This window comes from Notothenia rossii (assembly GCF_949606895.1).
Source record: "Notothenia rossii genome assembly, chromosome: 11".
Taxonomy (NCBI): domain Eukaryota; kingdom Metazoa; phylum Chordata; class Actinopteri; order Perciformes; family Nototheniidae; genus Notothenia; species Notothenia rossii.
Window position 1 is genome coordinate 27,385,941 of NC_136910.1, and position 20,927 is coordinate 27,406,867.

The 20,927-nt window shown below is 40.7% G+C and overlaps 1 protein-coding gene across 5 annotated transcripts in view; it reads right to left on the reverse strand.

Moving 5' to 3' along the window:
• Window positions 1-305: 305 nt before the first annotated feature.
• The window catches only part of adgra1a (adhesion G protein-coupled receptor A1a), a 99,319-nt gene continuing 78,697 nt past the window's right edge, over window positions 306-20,927 (reverse strand). For 4 of the 5 annotated variants that reach the window (XM_079657693.1, XM_079657694.1, XM_079657692.1 and 1 more), the window contains 3 exons: window positions 10,471-10,622; window positions 10,060-10,155; window positions 306-9,973 (listed from right to left, as the gene is read on the reverse strand). In XM_079657693.1, the coding sequence (XP_079513819.1) occupies window positions 8,512-9,973; window positions 10,060-10,155; window positions 10,471-10,622 (1,710 nt within the window). In that variant the 3' untranslated portion in view covers window positions 306-8,511. The remainder of the gene's footprint in view (window positions 9,974-10,059; window positions 10,156-10,470; window positions 10,623-20,927) is intronic. The other variant, XR_013803806.1, reaches the window with a different exon arrangement.

Here is a 20,927-nt window from a genome sequence, read left to right on the forward strand (position 1 = left end):
TCCTTCTGATGGATGTTTAAAAGTGATGATGCTGAGAAGATCCACACGAGGGCAGCACCAGACAAAAGATTACAGGATGTCCCATCTGACTGAGTCAGCTCAATAATTCCATGTGGGCAAAACCCAGAATTTTTTTTTGGCATCAAACTATATTTTAACTAGATATTCTTATCAATAGAGGACTTCAAAGAACTCTATGGAGTGCACAGATGCTGTGAATTTCTTTTATTTTAAAACCATTGATAACAGCAAACTTAACTGAATATCTCATCATAACAATAATAAACCAAAGTCCTCTGATGTAATGAATTCCCTGCACAGAAACATTAGTGTTCATTTATCATTTCTGACCGTGGTCCTGTCTGACATTTAATGTAAACTCCCAAAAGCTTAAAACACACTTATCATAGTATATGGATTGAGCTCTGGGTATATAAAAAGATTTTATACTAAGAGAATGATGAAATATGTTTGACCTTGGAGGTCATTCAAACTGTGACTGGAAAGCAACTTCTAATTACACTTCACAATGTTTCCCTTGAGATATAATCCATTCTGCATTGTTCTGTTTAGAATAGTTATATTGTTACTTGTTGAGTTTGTTGAACACAAAATGACTCGCTAAAATTCCTGCTCAATCGCTCTCTGAATCAAGAAATAGAAAGTGTGAATAGAATACAATAAATCTGGAAAACACTCAACTAAAAGGCTAAACTGAGCGCCTTGTTTAAGCAGAATACAGTATTATTTAAGGTAAGAGCATATAATATTGGCCTATTGCGTAATCCTTTGATTTTGTACGAACAGTTATTTTGGTTAAAGATGAAATATATCAGAATTGGATTGGCTCTGATGTACACTCCTTTATTAAAGAACTTGTTTAAGATATCTGTATTGGTGCTACACCTGTACTTCAGCAAAATAAAGCACAACAACAGATGCATTTCATTGATTAAGTACATTTAACACAATACCGTCAAAACTTCATATGATATAGAAACTACTTTGTGTTATAAGGCAAACAAATAACAAATTTGGCATGTGAGGTGATGTGTATACTGTAAGAAATCACAATGTTTTTGTTATTATTTTAAATGTAACGTTGAATCTATTTCATGACAGTAATGCATACAAATTACACAGAACACTCACTGTGTTGTTGAGCAGTGATGTAATGATTGAATATCCTATAAATACTCACTCTCAAGTTATCATGCATTATATATCTGTTTTAATTATAATGCTGGTGACGAAAAGTGGATATAAATATATAATATACATTTATATAAAATGAGATAATAGAATCAAACATATATAACATAATTCAATATACCCACAATATTTTGTGTTATAAATATCTAATGAATGGAATATTTTGTGCATGAAGACAGATAATCTGCAGAAGTGTGCCCAGAGGGAGGGGTGTGCAGCGGAGACGTTTGTGCAGAACATTTACAATAATCAGGTATGAGTCATGGTATGTAGAGCGAGAGTGTTTATCTGTGTGTGTAGCATGTCCTGTCGGCAGGTGCAGGCAGTAGGCCAGGTCTGCAGGCTGCTGTACGGCTTCAAAATAGGTCATGTTCACATCAGGGATGTCTGCATCATCTTTCTGACTCCTCTGCTGCTGGAGTGGTTCAGGCCAGTGTCCCGTGGCTGTGGAGGAGAGCAGGGGGTGGGGGAGGGGATGGATGGATGGAGAAGACCTACACTTGAAGCATTATCATCATCAGAGAGGCTGAGACACTCTTCTCTATCAGTCACATTGTTGAAAGTAAAGTTCCTTCCTTTGTTCCCTTTAGCCACTGAGAACCCTTCCAAACAAACATTTCTAACGCGTTATCTTTTCCTTTATTAGTTTTACTTACAGATGTGATGACCTGCCTGGCTTCTGGTAATGTCTTGATGTTATACGACTCGTAGTTAATCAAAACAAAAAATAGTCAAACAAATGAAAACAATCAAAAGTCAAACTGAATAATCAACACACTTAGATAATCTTTCTTTCTCTTATGTTGCACGTAATATAATTTAAATAAAATAAAGTGAAATACTGTCTCGGCAGCGTCTCCGACAGCAGCTCTGATAAAAGTGATAATAGGCCAATGATAGTAAATATACAACGTTGAATCTTTAGTCACATAATGTGAGTGATTGTGAGTGGGTCAGGAGGCGGAAGGCATCACAAAGGCGGAACTCGTGTCATACACTGTATGTTATCAAAATTACAATTGAAATATTGTAGTCATTATTATCATCAAATAGATAGAAGAGAAATTAACAAAAACGTTTTCATTAAAAAATACTGGTTGCTTGTTACTAACGGGTCATATACCATTTCAGGCTGTTCTCAATCACTTTACTGATATCAAGGAACAGCATTGCATTACACACAGGTGGAGCCTGGTGATCTGTGGAGGAAAATATTTTCCTAGGCCTTTACCCAGTTATCGCTCTACTCCTAAAGTCAGCGTTCAAGCTATGAATAGTTTTGTTTAGAACTTAATAAATACTTGGGTTTTGGAGGAGGTCTTCAGAATCGTTAAGGCAGAAGCTGTGGCTTGTGTGTAACCTTGTGGCCGCAGCAAATGTCTTTGCCAATTCACCGGCCGTAACTCCCAATACTTCATACAGTGTCTGACAACAAGTTGAGCTCTCCCTTGTTCTCATTGTGTTATGAGTCCTTGCTCCAGAAGTTTCCTTTTCAGTCTAGATAACAGACTACAACGACGACAACGAGAAGCAACATCTGCAGGAACAAGGAGCTGGTGGTGGAATACAGGCAGAGCAGGAAGAGGCCCCATCATCCCATCACCATCAAGGGCTAGAGGTAGAGTTCCTGGAAGTACAGATGAACGACGAATGGACCGACAAAACTGATTCTTCTACAAAAGGGACAGCTGTTCTTACTGATGAGGTTCAGGTGGTCCTTCATCCTGAACAAATATTGTTCAAAATGTTGTCTGAGAATATGATGCACAGTGTGTGTCATTGGAGGAATGCAGGCCATATGTTGAACCTATGCAGTCTGACTTGTTTTCCTCAGCATCACAAACCTTGAGCTGGGGGGTTGCAGCAGGGAGACTGGTGCCCTCAACTCAACATTGGTTTCAGTTCAATTCAGGATACAAACAAACAGACAGAAATGTTATTTTATTTTTCATCAAGAAATCAGCAACACGGCAACCATCTTGGTTTCATTCCTCCTCATCTTTCGTGGTCTGCCTTTAGGCTTCTAAAACATCATGGTAGAAAACATACAATAATAGAGTCCCAATGCAGTGGAGGAAGAAAGTGAGGACTTCCCAACACAGTTAAATCAAGTCTAATCAGAAACATCTTCATAAGCCTTTTGACAGACTCACTTAATAAGACGCTGGGCAACTGATCCATACGACCGTGACAACTACAGTATGTGTCCGTGAAAATGTGCGTTAAGCTGATGCTCTGTGTGTGTGTGTGTGTGTGTGTGTGTGTGTGTGTGTGTGTGTGTGTGTGTGTGTGTGTGTGTGTGTGTGTGTGTGTGTGTGTGTGTGTGTGTGTGTGTGTGTGCTGTTTGAGACATGCATGGCAGGTGCTGATGACCTGGATGACTCAACTTCCTCATCTGCCACATTATGTTGATATACCACTCTTGTGTTGTGCCATACAACCATAAAAACTTGAATCATATTTTAGTTTCTAGTTTATATTAGAATATTGTAAGATAGCTAACGAAACATGTTGTCAGTTAACATTATGCCGACATGTTTGTTAAAAAAAGAAAAACAACATAACTAAGGTGGTATAATATTCCTCCCATAATAATTGCTGTTGAAAGTCAGCAGAATTTCAATAGAACTAAAGGGAGAGAAGGCTGTCAATATAGAACATATACAATTAATGTGTCAAAAATAATGCAATTTTATGATTATATTAACTTATGACATGTAACATTCTGGTAGAAGCTTTTCTGTATTTTTGTTATTCAATTGTACTGTTTACTATTCAATTATACAATACGTTTTGATGTTTTTGAAGCTGCAAAAGAAATATGACTCTGGTGCTGGTAGCTCGGCCCTGTACAGAAAGAGAACAATAACTCATGCTGTGTAGCACAGTAAATCTTTATTTCTAGTGCAGACAACACACAGTGCTCATATTGTTACTCCCTTTGTCTTACAAGGTGTCACGTTGTTTTCTTTACACTGTTGAGAAAATCCACAATGGAAGTGAGGAATAAAAAATGGCACATTAAGATTCTGTGTCTGGACAGCATCTTTCAGTGTCAGGTACTCCTGCTTTGGGCCTGGAAGATGCTAAAGCTGTCGCAACACCGGGACACAACGACACGTCACATGTACACACTCATCAATGTCAGGCGGAGGTTAAGTGTTGTTTGATGATCACAGCTAAGCCTACATCAAACTGGGATATGTTGACACATTAGTGAACATCTGTGTTTAACCTACAACAGACTGAAATGACTCATCTCTCTAAATCAGGCGTCGGCAACCTTTCTGATATGAAGTGCCATTTAAACATTTTTTTGTTATCAGCGTGCCAACGATCGAGAATTATCAACGTGGGGGGGGGGGGGAGCCTCGCTGCGGCGAAGCAGTGTGTGGACCTGTCAGCGCAACTTACGTGATGCCGAATTTATCAAACACATTTAAATAATTGGTTTAAACGGCATAATAATAAGGACGATCGTCCGTTCTGTGATTCTCCAGAGCACACGTTATGATATTAGGGTCATGCAGAGTGAGATGAGATCGCTGTCCCTTTAAGAGAGAGAGAGAGAGAGAGAGAGGGGTGTGGCTTGTGCATGTGTGTTTGTGGATGGTAGAGCGACAGTGAGGGAACGTGTGTTTGTTTCTGGAAGTGAAACGAGGAAGCAGAAAAACAGAGGTCTGTGATGTATTTTGTGAAACAGAAGAACAGCTAAATAAATGCAACGGCCTCCCAAGAAGAGCTCGCCTCTCTCCAGTCATTTAAGCTAAAGTGGGTTATCGAACCTGAAGCTTGTTGCTTCTGCCCTCCTCGACTACGGTCTGGGAGCCGACAGGAAAGTTCAACACACAGATGGCCAGTCCGCCCCTTTGTAGCATATTATTTCGATGAGAAATGAGCAGATCGCCACTGGGCTTTCAACTAAATACACAGCCACGCAAAAACTGCGGCGTTTTAACAGCTCCTTATGGGTATTGCAATTAGTGAAGTGCTTTTCTCCGTGGTGAAACGATCAGCACTGCACCACGGAGGAAAGCGGCAGAAAGTCACCTGGAGATAAAGAGAGCGGGGCTGCGTTGCGTGCACGGCTTCCTTCTGCAGGTAATGGGGAGACGCCTCCGAAAATACAATTTAAATATTTTTGCACACTTATTCCACTTATTCCGAGTGTGCCACTGGTTACGGTGCCGCGTGCCAGGGGTTGCCGACCCCTGCTCTACATCAACACAAGCTCCAGGATGAAGGCCTGATTATGGCCTTAAAGTAGAATAAAATGCAAAAATGAGTCAAATTCAACAGCCTGCACTTTCACTCCAAATGTGCGGCTAAATACCATGAACTAGAGAGGTGTTTCATGAAGACTTAGAAAAGGATGGCTGTCTTTGAAATGCCTGGTTTCAGTGATCCTAGCTCACTGAAACCAGGATTAACCTTGACAAATAATAAACCTATCTCTCACCGGCGTTGCATTTGTGTCTCGTTTCCGAAGGCATGACAAGACATCTTGAGCACAGGAAAACATCTTTAAAAGAGAAATGATATTTGCAGAAACAACATTATCACAGATATACATTTCACTGAGCATACAAAGATAAATGTGTATTTCTGATAACAATTACTCTAAAAAATAAATTAATGAGCTCAGTTTAAAAAAAAAAAATGTGTTAGTGAAGGTCATAATATGGGATTAAAAACTATAGAAAAAGTTAATAATTAAGATGATATTGTCATTATTAGTAATGACCTCACACTAACAGGATCGGGATTTAATCTTTTTTTTTATGAACATAACTTTATATCTGAAAACCAATAAGAAGAATATCGTAACTCATGTATGTGCCTTTAAGTGTGGAGCTGGTGGGTGATTAGCTTAGTTTAGCAAAAAGCAGGAGAGCAGGCGCTAACAGTTAGCCTTGTTCTGTCCAAAGTCCAAAAACACACCTTCCAGCACCTCTAAGGCTCAATACTTAACACACTTTATCTGGTTTGTCTAATTTGTATGTGTTTTAATGGTAAGTCACATGGTACAAATGTATGCTAGGCTAAGCTAATGCTACCTAGCTAGCCCCATAAAGCTCTACACACAGCCATCATCTCACATATTTTTCAGGCTGAGGTGGGCCTGCAAATTAGCCTTACCTGCTAGTCTGGAAGGCTAGATTTCCAAAGTAACTTAGGTCAGTCACTGTGTGAGAACAGAAACAGAGCCTAGCTACGCTGTTAATGACGGGTAAAGCGCTAAAACCTCTCTGGAAGCATGGAAGTTTCTGGAACAACTTATGGCTGCTGATGATCTTCTAAAACCTGAGTTCAAGTTTGTATGATGCTACAAACTGTATGACCTCTCAACACTCATTGAGAATGAGTAGTGTGTATTTTCTTGTCACAGTGAAAGCTGGCACATCATTTTGGCACTATAAAAAGTACATTGCAGTATTTTTGGAATTATTATCTCACCGGGTGAATTACTATTGTACATACTAATTCAACATTTGTCAGATAAGAGTCTAGTTGACTGTTTGGCAGCATACGTAAAGTGTCTCCATAGAAATCTTCATAGGCTTCATATATTAATCTTTATCATTATTAATTAATTTAAAATTCTTCAAGGGTGATTCCATAATAATAAATACATATAGCACAAAAACACACCACAGTTGTATGTACCTGTTCATGCACTGTTGCACACATAAAAAACACACACATGCTCACACTGACTCAAAAGTGTTTTCACATGTGTAACGACTCACATTTAAAATATCTTCAAAACTATCAATACAAGTATTTAAAGGTGCAATCAGTGACATTTGACTGAATGTTTGCATAACACTGTATATTAGCGGGGGGTTGCAGATGTTTATGTTCATTATAGTTAATAGTCCTCAATGGCTGATGAAACTATTCCAAATGCGTCGGCATAGTAAGGTAGTTTCTCCAAAACCGCAGTGAACACAGCAGCTTTCCGTTCTGGTTGATGAGCTTGTGAGTGTTAAGTATGACTAAAGAATATTACTGTATTTTTTAAATCATAATAGAAAATTACAAATAAAATGTTGAAGTAATACCTATGACTGGAAGACACTGAGGGGTAAATTCACAAAAGGTTTGCACAGATTATGTGACTGCTAAATCTTTATAAATAACAGATTACCATGCTCCTGTGCTGTTTTCAAAAGAAATTGCCCCCATCCATGCAAAGGATAAGCAAAATATTATTTATCTCTGTCACGTTTAAATTCCTTTCCTGAAGTTACAAGGAAAGCCTTGTCAGTTGGGACAAGAAGATAGAAGCCTAAGAGTACTTTTTTCTTTTTGTTCTGCCATTGTTCTGCCTACCATGTTCTAGGAGAAAAGGCAACATTTATACTTTGTCATATGGATAAGCGCGATCAGATGCCAGAAACTGAGCAAATTGCACAGAGCTGCAAAACTGTATGGGTGTTTTTTTTGTGAATCTGACCTGGAGACAGCATTTGAAAATGATGTGCAATTCATGATGCTATCAGCCACCTCAATTCATTCTAGGTGAATGTGTCCCTGTGTTAACAAACAAGCCGAGAGTTTACATCCAGTTATGATGTATTTTATCTCAACCCGTACTTAGTCCTTTTTAAGAGTTTAGCCAATATTTTGCTGCATGGTGGATGTATTTTTTTGACAACCTTGTATTGCTTCTTACTTGTCACTTATTTTAAATCTCAATATAGTTGAACCAACAGCACTTGTTTGTTAATTACTGCCGGTCAGCATAGCATTTATGAGCAAGATCAACTTTCATATTTGTTAGGTTTAAGAGGTCAACGCAACCTTTGGGTCTACTCTGCTTGGGTCTGACTGTCCTCGAGTTGGTTCTGGATCAAGTATCTTAGTTTAGAAAATTCATTTTTTAATCCAATTTGCATTTGTGGATGTATGAGGAATATGGATCAACTGACACAAACATTTAAAAACGCCAACCAAATATGTATGGGGTTAAAACTCGGGGCCTTCTTGCTGTGAACTTGCTAACTACAGAGCCACTGGGTCCCAAAGCCCCCAAAAGTCCTAAAAGCTGATTGCAATTTTAAATGGAGCAGAATAATAATTCAAAATTATTCCAACCTTTCTTGTGTTTATCTTATCCCTTGTCAAATTAAAGATAACTTTGTCATAAATGTTGGTAAAATATCAGGATACGAGGCCTCAATGAGAAAAGGGGTCAGCTGAGGGCATTGACAACCAAACACTTTAGGAGTAATTAAATTACAGGGCAGCTGGAAGAAGGTCTTGCAAGTGAGTACAGATACAAGTATAAGAAGACTATACAGTGGTTTCATTCTTCCAAGGGCCAGTCCGTATGGTGCCTGGTCCGTCCGAACCAAACAGTCCTTCTTCCTGCAGGCTCCTGTTCCTGCCGATGGTTCCTCGCCGGCCCATAGTGCCGTGCCGAGGCAGAGTGTTTCTTGGGAAACCCTGTTCCTCTACGCAGAGATGATCCTTTTCTTTATCTCTTGTCTTTGACACACTGCTGTATGTGTCGGGGTCTTGCTGATATTGTAAGGTGAAGGGATCAGGCTTCTCACAGCAGCTTGTAGTAGAAGAGTGATCCGCTGATTTGTACATGTGCCACTGGCAGGTGTGCACCCCGTGAGAAGGCATGAGGAGGCTGTGACAGGAAGTAATGCTGTCATGCATGTTGTGTACATGGCTGTGACAGGAAGCTATTGAGTCTTGTACGCTGTGGCAGGAGTTTTGGCGTAACAAGCTTTGGCAGGAAGCCAGCTGCTTATCCAAGAGAGGGCTGGGGCAGGGCAGCTGCAGGTCTGGGTGGGGGCTTTGGCAAACCAATGGCGATCCAGCGAGGTGGTGTGGTGCGTGAGGGCTGTCCAGGTGTGGGCTGTGCACACTCCCATCCATGCTGGTGGAAGTCAGGTGAGAGCGGTAGTCCTGAAGGCATGGACGTGGACGGTTGAAGGAGCGGGATTTTGTCCTGTCGTTAAGGCAGCTCTGAAGAGGCAGGGTGGGGCGGGGGAGCTCCCCAGAGAGCATTTGTGGACGAGGGGAGGGCAACTGCTCAGGGAGAGGTGAGAGGGGGGCAGTAACAGGACTCATGACAGCCACGCAGCACGGACCCGTGTCATTGGTTGGGGGACTATGTGAAGGTGGTGTGTGGTAGGAACTGGGCACAATATAAGGAGAGAGTAGAGGCTGCTTGCCGGAGTATGGGGCGCTCAGGTGGCAGTGAGGCTGATGGAGCTCCTGCCTCTGATTCTGTCTGTTCCCATTCCTGTCCTCAGACTTGGACTTGGACGGGCAACATGCCCACCAGCGGTGCCACACATCATCACGTTTAGCACAGTGCTGAATCAGAAGGAAGAGTCCCAGAGTGACACAAAAAGCCCCATACAGACAGCTGAATATCATATCCAGAAAATGTCCAAGTGATACTGCTAACGCTCCTAAAGCCCAGGTGGACAGGAACAGGAAGATGGTGAAGGCTGTGGCCCGCAGCTGAGATTTATACGAGTGCTCATTGGCCAACACCGACACGCCTGTTGCAAATGGTGGAAAATCCCCCGCAGAGACCCCCCCAGTGTCGGTATGGCAGTGTTGGTTTGACAGCTGCTGCTGCTCCTCACTCAGGAGGCGCAGCTCATACTTCTTCTCTGGGTGCCGTTTGAGCTGGATATATGAGCACAGTAAGTACACACACACCACTAAGACCAGGAAACTCACAGGGGCATAGAAACCCCCCAAGCTAGGTTCCCATGCCATCCAGCAACTGAAAAGACACAGAGACATAAACATTTATCTTATTCTCTAAAGATTGAATGAAAACTGGATTGTTCAGAAATACTGAGCACTTACTACAAAGCGTCATCCCGGCTGCCATAGTTGTCCATACCAAATGCTGCAGTAACTCCAACAATTATGAGAGGGATTCCATAACTTACAAGATAAAATCTGCAAATAAATGATACGTTTAATCCAACACATATGCATTTGTATTTCCATTGATATGTATGGACAGCACCTAGTAGCCAAGTATTAATGTTAACTTCTGCACGTCTGCATGACACTCAAGAGTTGCATGAGGGCTGGTTGGCTTAACACACTGAATTAATATAAAACATTTTGGATCCAATGACCTGTGCATCACTGCTATAATCCTTGCAACAGAGTTTAACATCTTAAAGCTGCCTCACATCACACTATCATAAGGGTTTGAAAGGAAGGATGTTGTGCTCATAAACCAGTGCGTACTAGCTTACAGCTTACCTCAGGATAGTTGGTTTGGTGCGAGTCTGGGCCGACTTGGTCCTTTTGTGGGCCCGGAGCGGGTCTTTGGACACATCTTTACAGATGTTCCTAGCAGTAAATGTCAGCCACAGCATGGTGGACAAAGAAGCAAAGTGGAGTACAATGCCAACCTAAGACAGATTAAATTCACAAAGAATATTAAAAGCAATATGAGATCATTCTCCAAAATAACACCCATGTTGACTGTGCACACAGATGAAGCAGCCAGTGAACGTTTGTCTTTTTTTTGTGATCCTTTTACCTTTGTTACTTCGTATGGCAGATGATAAACAGTCATCAACATTTAAGAAGGAAGTGCAGTCATTAGATTAAGAACAGCAGACCTTGAAAATATTACCTCCCACGTCTTTAGGCATCTTCCTACTTGCCCAGCAAGACTCTGGGTTCTGATTAGCTGTTTAACTGTTAGCATGCTAACGAGCTGTTTTGTTTACCCTGTTCAGCTAACATTATTGTTCAGAAAGGCCAGCAACAGGCCTTTTTCACAGCAAGCTATTTTAAATCGTCATACAGTAGAAGGAAATATCTTACTGATAATATTACATTAATAGGCATTGTTATATTACTACTTGTGTTTGTTCATTTAGGTTAAGTGCCTGTCACTGTCTCCCCCTGCTAAAGTCTTAATACTAAACCAAGCTTAACATATCTGATGACACTTGGAATGAGGAATGAACTAGCCTGTGCTCTGACTGGACATGCTGTAGCCGCTGTCATCCATTTACTGAGCTAATTTACTCAATTGCATTATAGTTAGTTAACATAACATCAGCATGTCAACAACGCACCAGTGTGCCTCAGTGCAACCCCACAGAGCTAAGCATGGCTGTAGACTCCTGTTTGAAAGTGATTAATACAAATAATAATACAAACTTCATCATATTATCCTATCATTCTAATCCAATTGATAAAAGTATAGTGCTGCTTAGGGAATACATTAATAAAGGGTGACATGCAACTGTGATGCCAAACACATAGCATTTCAGTCTGCTCCTGTGCTATTTGCACATATACATTAAGGAATATGCATGCATATTGCACCTAACTGTTCTCTGCAAATGCAAAGTCACAAAAATCCATTTAACAAAGATCAGGGCTGATAGCCGCCCACATTCACAGTGAAAATAACGTCTTCAGAGAGTTGGTGGGAACTAAAGCACCATGAGAGGCTTAAAGAGGAGTTTGTTTTGTGATACAGTGACAAGTCATACAAATAAATGAAAATACCTTACATGGTATTTTTTTAAAGTACAACAAAGTCAATTTAGTTTTACAAAAGATAAAAAAATATTCCTTCCTTCTCCCCGCTCTTCTCAGTCCCGGCCCGGGTGAACATTTTTACTTCTCCTCTCTCTGAATTGCCTCCGGGATGTTTGGATGGAAGGGACATTTTGGCAACCCCCTCCTGACAAGACTCTGGCTGACTTCCCCCCTCACAATGACTCATCGGCCTCAAGCGTGTTTAGGCTTTGCTACATGGATAATTGCAACCAAACATAAGAAAAAAAGGGAATTCTAGACTTTACGGGCATATTTGCAGTGTAGATGGGAGATAGGAGTTGCAAGTGATGCGCAATTCATGGAGATATCAGCGGATGCAACCCATTCTGTGTGAATTTGCACCCGTCAGTGTTAAATAACATAAGTCAGATGTGGGCTAATACCCTTTATAATCACTTTTCTGTATATTTGAGCCTGAACACATTTTAGACATGAGCAGCCTGAAAGGAACCCAGAAAATATTATAAAGCAAGCCTCAAAAACTCATGATGTTTTAAAGGGGACCTATCATGCAATTATTATTTGAATTTTTCTGACGTCAGAAAAGGGGTGCTCCACCTATATGGGCGACTCTCCACCTATCAGGGGAATGAGAGACCGCTCGAAAGCACTGGAGACGCTGTAGTACATATGCTAGGCCTGTACAGATGTAGCGATTCATTTCAGACAGTTTGAAACGCGAGGGCCGTGATTGGTACGTGATCTGCCCTCGCTCAAGGGAAAACCTCCAGTTTGACTTGAGACCGCCCCCGTGATAGATAAATGTAATTATAATGAAGCCAGCTGCAATGGATCATTGATCCACCAGGGGGTGCAGCGGGGTTCCACACTGGAGCTCATGTGAAATAAAGTCAGATACAGTACGCTGGATGTACAGCGGAACTTTGTTAAGATCCATATGTCACGGACAGGCCCGCCGCTCCGCATACGCAGAGCACGCAGAGCGCGTAGGGCCTCAAGTACCTGGCGGGGGCCCCCAAAATTAAGGTTAAAAAAATGTCATGATAGTTATTATATTATTACATTAAATAAATTATATAAATTAGTTATGAACAGGCCCACCGTTTTTTTTCTTAATTGTGTGCCTTTTATTACTCAATTTGGGCAAATTAGATGTGTTACCTTATCTATACACCCCCCCCTTCCTGAAATGGTACAGTCTTCATCGGAGATATGTGGTGTGGTGTGATGCGCCAGCGCCATCACGGGTGGTGGACACAGGTGGTGGAGCACCCTCCTGCCTGACGTTTTCCAAGTTAGACCTGATAATTGCTGGATTTTAACAGTGAAGAGAAGAAGAATGGCAAGTAAAAGGCCATATGAATCTGGCGCTGAGAAGAGAAAGAAAAAAAAACAGAGAGATGACGCTCGTTCATCCCTTGCTGGTAAGTTCGTGTTTTTGGTCTAATTGTTTTGCTAACCTGACTTTCAGTGATATTGCTGCTAGCTAACGTCAGCAACCTAATCTAGCGATCATGCCGCCACCAGCCGGAATATTTTGAAAAGGTTTAATCCGCCGGCGCACCCGGTCGCGGGTCCGAGTCAGCAGCAGCCGATGCTGTGTCGGAGGAGGAGGAGGTGGTGGAGGAGGGTGAAAGTGAGGCTCCTGCTGCCATGGCGGAGGAGCGCCACTGGCGCGAGGAGCGCTCCTCGCGCCAGTGGCGGCAAATACGGCGGCCCCCTTGCAGGGTTTATCCGCTCCACTCAGTGTCATTAGTTAGACAGGAGCAATGAACTGTCAGCGCATATAATTAATCATACCTTACAGAATACCACTGATATTCACGCCCTTTTTTTTCATACGTGTAGCTATGATAAAGGACATGTTTTGGCGTGTTTTATTATTCACAGTTGGCTTGACAGTAATATAATATTTTGATATGCTATAAGTGACCAGACGTCCCCGATCAAAACAGGGAAATAATCCCCGAGGAGGGAAAAGAAAGGGTCAGCTATTTTTAAATAGAAGAAACAATATATGATTAGGTAGGGTTATATATACATATACAGTATATCCTACATAAACAATGTATGAATACATTAGATATCTATATATGTTAGGAACAGAGGTGGGTAGTAATGATAAATTGTACTTTTAAGAGTAATTTTAATGACTTTTTTTATTTTTACTTCAGTAATTGTTCCAAAATAACAATACTCTTACTTAAGTAAAATTGTTAGCTACTCAGCCCACCTCTGAGTATTATGTATGTATATATATTATATATATATATATATATATATATATATATGTGTGTATATATATATATATATACATATATGTGTATATATATACATATATGTATATATATATACATATATGTATACATACATACATACATACATACATATATGTGTATATATATATATGTATATATATACATATATGTATATATATATGTATATATATATACATATATGTATACATATACATGTATGTATGTGTATATATATATAATACTACTCTGAGTATTATATATATATATATATACATATATGTGTAGGCCTATATAATACTCAGAGGTGGGCTGAGTAGCTAACAATTTTACTCAAGTAAGAGTATATAATCATAAATAATAAATAAAAAAAAGTGTGCTACCTCAACGCACAATGGTTCATATTCCAAGTCTGTCAAGCAAAATCGCTAAGCTAAGAATAATTAAATATATATATATTGCAAAAAACGGACATATTCATGTTTGTTTATTTCACCTCTCCTTTTTCAAATATGTGTTCTTAAGTGCTGTCATGTACCACCTGGCATTCCTCTATCATACATTTGATAGTGTGTGACTTGCAGAAGCATTTTAGCTTGTAGAACAGTGCCATATTCATAAAAAATGCTATTGATTTGTTCTATGGTAGCCCATCTCGACAACGTAGCATAACTCAACAGATAGGCTATAAATAGAATCCCGCCCATAATTTGAGAATTTACATACACAGGCTACTAGATAGCTATGAAATAATGAAGTGGTTCACTGATTAACAGCAGACTTAAGATGGTGCATATGATGATGTTTTGAGTGACTTTTTATTCTAATATGAGTAGTGTGACATGATATTTTTGTAATCAGAAAACCCTAATGTTTTGGTATTTTTATTTAGCTTTTGCTAATCACATTTTTTTTGTATTTCAAAAATATTCACAGGGTCAATGCTAAAATGTGTTCAAGGACCAACGCGTAGCCAGGAGGAAGATTCAGATGATGAGCAACCATCCACAAGCAGTGCAAGCAGCCAACAACCCCAGCACCCTGAACAACTTCAGCAACTGTCCAACGTGTCTGAAAGCTCCAGCTCAGTACCATCCACAAGTTCAGGTACACAACACACAACTGTCACCTCAGAAGGTGTTCTATCCACACCCATCACCCATCTTCAAGCAGATGACGAAGAGATGAATGTGGCATCTCCAACAGACCCCGCCCTTTGGCCCAAAAATATTTCAGACACAGACAGGGTAGAGATAATAAGAAGAGGACCATTCAAAGTTCCAGCAGATTTCTCTTTTCCAAAGGGCCCAGATGGAAGGGCATTTCACACAAACCTCCAATTTAAATCCCTTCCCAATAGAGAAAAAATGAAAAGAAGCTGGCTTGTCTACTCCCCAAAGACCAATGCTGTGTTCTGTTTTGCATGCAAGCTGTTTGGGTCAAAAACCATAAAGCTGACACAAACAGGCTATGGCGACTGGTCTAACATCAACATTCGCTTGAGGGGCCATGAAGGTAGCCCAGACCATACCAAGTGCATGTTAAAATGGAAGGAACTGGATATGCGTCTGAGGAAGAATTTAGCCATAGACCAGCAGGAGCTGGCCTTAATGGAGGCAGAGAAGAAAAGATGGCAAGATGTCATGAAACGGCTGTTTTCAATAACTCTGTCTCTAGCCACCAGAAATTTGGCTTTTAGGGGCTCTTCTCAAACTCTTTATGAAAAAGACAGTGGGAATTTTTTGAAAGAGGTGGAGCTGCTGGCTGAATTTGATTCAGTTACAGAAAGACATGTGGCCAAAATTAAAGATGAGGCTTCCAGAACGCACTATCTTGGACAACAGACTCAAAACGAAATAATAGAGATTGTCTCCTCCCAAACAGTTCGAACCATTGTGAAAAAAATCCAGGAAGTCAAATATTATGCCATCATCCTTGACTGCACCCCGGACATCAGCCACAAGGAACAGATGTCCCTGGTGGTCCGCATTGTTGAATTGGTACCCAAGCCAGACATCAAGGAGTACTTCCTTGGGTTTTTGAATGTGGTCGAAACGACAGGTCTCAATCTGTCAAATGTTGTTCTGGAAAAGTTGAGGGAACTTGGCATTTCCTTCGATGATTGCAGAGGACAGTCCTACGATAATGGAGCCAATATGAAGGGAAAGAGGCAAGGAGTGCAGGCCAGACTGCTACAACTGAATTCAAGGGCAGCGTTTGTCCCTTGTGCTGCACATACAATGAATCTGGTCATATCAGATGCTGCGAAGTCATCTACGGATGCAATTGGCTATTTTGGATACCTTCAGAGGCTGTTTTGTTTTTTCTCAGCAGCCATACAGCGGTGGGACATCTTACTCAAACATGTGAAGTTGACACTGAAATCATGGAGTGATGTCAGATGGGAAAGTAGGCTGCAGAGTGTCATAGCTGTACGAAGTCAAGTAAAAGAAGTCCGAGAAGCTCTCTTGGAAGCAAGACAAGCTGTCACTGAACCTATTGCAAGGTCAGAGGCTCAAAGCCTGGCAGAAGAGGTTGGCTCATTCAGATTTCTGATCTGCACCATTGTTTGGGCTGAAGTTCTTTCAGTCACCAACAAGTGAACAAGCTGCTGCAGTCATCATCAATGCAGCTTGATGTTGCAGCCAGACTCATTCAGACTGCAAATGCCTCCCTGACAAAGTACAAGCAGTCTGGGTTTTCAGAGGCCATAGCAACTGCCAAGGAGCTGTGTGAGGCTCTAAACATTGACCCTGAGCTCAAACAGAAGAGGTTGAGAAGCACAAAAAGGCAGTTTGGCTATGAAGCTTCAGACGAGCCCTTCAGTGATGCAGAGAAGAGGCTTGAAGTTGAATTTTTCAACCGAGTTGTAGACTCCGCTCTGATGGCGCTGCAGGAGCGGTTCGAGACCCTGAGCCAGGTGAGAGACACATTTGGACTGTTACTTGATTTTCAGAAAGTACAAGGGATATCCAAGGAGGACCTGCACAAACACTGTATCAATGTGGAGAAAACTCTCACAGATAAAGGTGAAGCTGATGTTGATGGACTGGAGATGATGCAGGAGATAATCAACCTCCCTCAACTGCCACCACAGACAACTGCCATGGAGATGCTGACCTTTCTGCATGACAGTAACCTGCAAGAAGTGTATCCAAATCTTTGGATTGCTCTAAGAATTTCTTTGACCCTTCCAGTTACAGTTGCCTCAGCTGAGCGCAGTTTTTCCAAACTGAAACTCATTAAAACCTATCTACGGTCAACAATGGGACAAGAACGCCTAAGTGGCCTTGCTGTCATTAGCATCAATGCTGACGTGGCACATGGTGTGTCTTATGATGACTTGATCAGTGATTTTGCTGCCAGGAAAAGTTGCCGTGCACCTTTGTAAAACCTCCTGCAGGAGCGGTTCGAGACCCTGAGCCAGGTGAGAGACACATTTGGACTGTTACTCGAATTTTCAAAAAGTACAAGGGATATCCAAGGAGGACCTGCACAAACATTGTATCGATGTGGAGAAAACTCTCACAGATAAAGGTGAAGCTGATGTTGATGACTTGATTAGTGATTTTGCTGCCAGGAAAAGTCGCCGTGCACCTTTTGTAAAGCCTCCTGCAGCTGTGGAGAATTTAGTATTTGCACACTATAAATATTTTGATCAGGACAATACTGCACTTTAAGGTAGTTTTTGGGTGTGTGAAAAATAGTTGCATGTGTGTGTTTGTTTCTTTTTATGATGCTGGCTTTCTTTTATACGTTATTTATGTGCATAATTACTTTCGTTCATCTTTTTAGCCTGCAGTTGTTATTATATTATATTGTAATGCTGCTGTTAAGAAAGTTTTGTATATATTACTTATATTTATATTACTTTGTATATATTTATACTGATGGTTCTGCTGTTGTAGCTGTAACTTATTTTTGTATTTGACATTTTGTTTATATGTTTATATTTCATGTCAATTTTAAAATAAAAGGCGAATGTTTGAGTGGGAACTTAGTAGATTTTGTGTGTGTTTGGCGGGGGGGGGGGGGCCTCCCTGACTATTTATGCTTAGGGCCCCCAAAAGCTTAGCAGCGGCCCTGGTCACGGATATCATACTCTGTGCTAAATAAGAGACATGTAATCATTTACAAAACATCACCATGTTGTTATTTAACAAAATAATGTTGTTTAGTCGAAAAAAACGAACGGGAGGAAATGCAGCCCGGCTCTCGATTTTTAATCCTAATTTAATCATCATCTTCACCACGATCATTTATGTTTATGTTCGCCGAATCGACATGAAATCACTGACACATATGAATATACTAGGGTGACCATATTTTGATTTCCAAAAAAGAGGACATGCTGCCCCCAGCCTCGAGATACTTAATGATACTCAACGTTTACTCAAAGATGCCTTATTGTTTTAAAGTATGCCTCCTCTGTATGGATATACAATTATTATTTATATTATTTTACTGTATATAACACAATAATATCTCTCTATAACCAAAGACACACCAAACCAAGGTTACTCAACAATCAACATGCTTTATTATGCCTAGAATTATCTCTGAAAAATCTCAAATGCACAAGAATAACTTAAACATCATCCTGTAACAAAATAATAGCTCTCTTTTCAAGTCTTACTAGACAAAAAATAAATAACAAAATATATGAAATAGTAGAAAATAGAAAATCCAGCTTTAACAAATAATCTCTTTGTATCTTGTCAATGTAAACAATAAAACAGTAACCTCACAAAGATACTAATCTAATTATTTTAAAAGTGCACTATGCAGTTTTGGATTTCACATTTGCATAATTGCCATTAGTGAACATAACATAACATTTGATTACCTAAATCAAACGAAACACATTTTAAGGCACCATGAACCAAATATAAGCCTACTTTAAATGTTTGTAAACACAATTCCAGGCCCTGTCATTGTAAACAACCACAGTGAAACGACAACTTTTCACATATTTCTAGCTTCAAACTGTTTTCTAGGGTCCCAATTTAAAATTAAAAGTTAAAAGTTTCTCTCCCACAGCTACATAGCTTTCTCTCTCTGCATAGCTGCATACTTCAATCTTCTTCATCCTGCTTTTCTTCTTCATCCTCCTTGTCTGCCCATCGATATTTTGCTGTGGAGCTGATCTTTCCAAGCAGTTTTCGGTTGCTCAACAAATAAGCATGAAAGTCTTTGCAAGACATGTCTTTCAAATTGTATTGCACAAATAGAATCCCCTTCAGTGACTCAACAGACAGCTGGTTCCTCTCCTTGGTCCACTGGCTCTGCATCAGTGAGAAAACCCTCTCAACATTTGCATTGTGAGAGGAAAGTGCAAAGACAAACTGTGCAATCTTCAGTAGTTCTGAGTAACATGCAATGCTTTTGGCCTTCTCAAAATATTTGGTCCACTTCTGGTGCACCTGCAGGCCATCACGGTTGAACCTTTCTGTGAATCTCTTCAGATTGATGACCTGGTCAAAACACTTGACATCATCAATTACCACCCCCTTCTCTCCTAGGAACTTGATGCAGGCCTCCACATCATTCCACTCTGGTGGCTCACTCAGATCCATCCACGTGAATGTGGAGAACTCTTCCATGGGAGTCATCCACTTCTCCAGATACTCCAGACATGTACTGTACAGGCCTTGCACATCAGCACAGAACTGGTCATATTCCTTACCAAGTCCATCACTACGCTTTTGTGCCAGTAGTCCCTTAACTTTAAGGGACATGAAGTTGTTGCTCTTGCGTTCAAGAAGAATGGTGTGGATGCTGTTCATTATTTTCTTTACCTCCATAATGGAGTTCTTCTCCTTTTCCATGTATTGAATGTGGGTGTGGAACGCAGACATGAGTGAGTGCATGTGCCAGAGGTAGATCTTACTGAATTCGTTTTCAAAAAACTTCTTGATCACTATGGGTGGTTTTTGCTGAGACAGAAAGAATGCCTTTAAGGCTGGAAACATCTGTATCATCCTCTCAATGCCTGGGAACAATGACAGCCACCTTGTCTTGCTGTGAGAAAGCATCCTTCTGTATTCAATGTCAACAAAATCACAGTACTCCTTGAGGCTCTCAGTGCGTACAGTGTAAATGTGGAAGTACTGGTAGATTTTGAACAGGATATTCTCAAGGTCAATACTATTGTTTCTGCCCCATGATGAACACAATTATTCAATATGTGTGCTGGGCAACCCACACCGATCAGAGTGTTCTTCTGCAGCAACCTCTTCAAATTGGCAAATACATTCTTTCCCCCTTCATCACGTCGGATTCCTCCAAAGTTTGTGTTGCAATTGTCGCCAGTAAATGCAATGCATTTTTCAGACAAATTGTTTTTTGCCAATGTTTCAATGAGATATTGTGCAATGGTTTCTGCTGTCTCATTTGGTGTGTCTTTAACCTCGATTAATTTTGTTTGCATGCCACCCCTCTTCCAGTCAAAGTACTGGATTATGATTGGGAATATTTTCACTGCTCCGTGGTTACTCCCGTCTGTAGAAACACCACAGTACTGGATTTCTTTGAGTGCCTCATGTGCGACATCTATCGAGTGGGGCGCTATAACACCATTGACAATGGCTTCGGTTTTAGTGCGTGCACTACTGAATTTTTTAGCAGTGTCAGAGTCTGGAAATGCTTTTTTTAGCAAGGCACTTGTGCAATCCATAGATCTGTAGCTGTTGTGATGTTTCACAGTGTGAAATGCAAACGCACCCTCCGCTGCATTTACAGCATCCTCTGTTTTGCCTGGTCTAACAAAGAAGTCTGTCAACTTTGCCGACAAACTCTCACCTTGCACAGCTTTCCAATGTTTGTCTGTGTCCATGTGCGCTTTAAGATCGCCTGCACCTTTATTGGACACACACACGTATGTGCAAGCTTTGCACACGGTGCACTCCGCCTCCCATT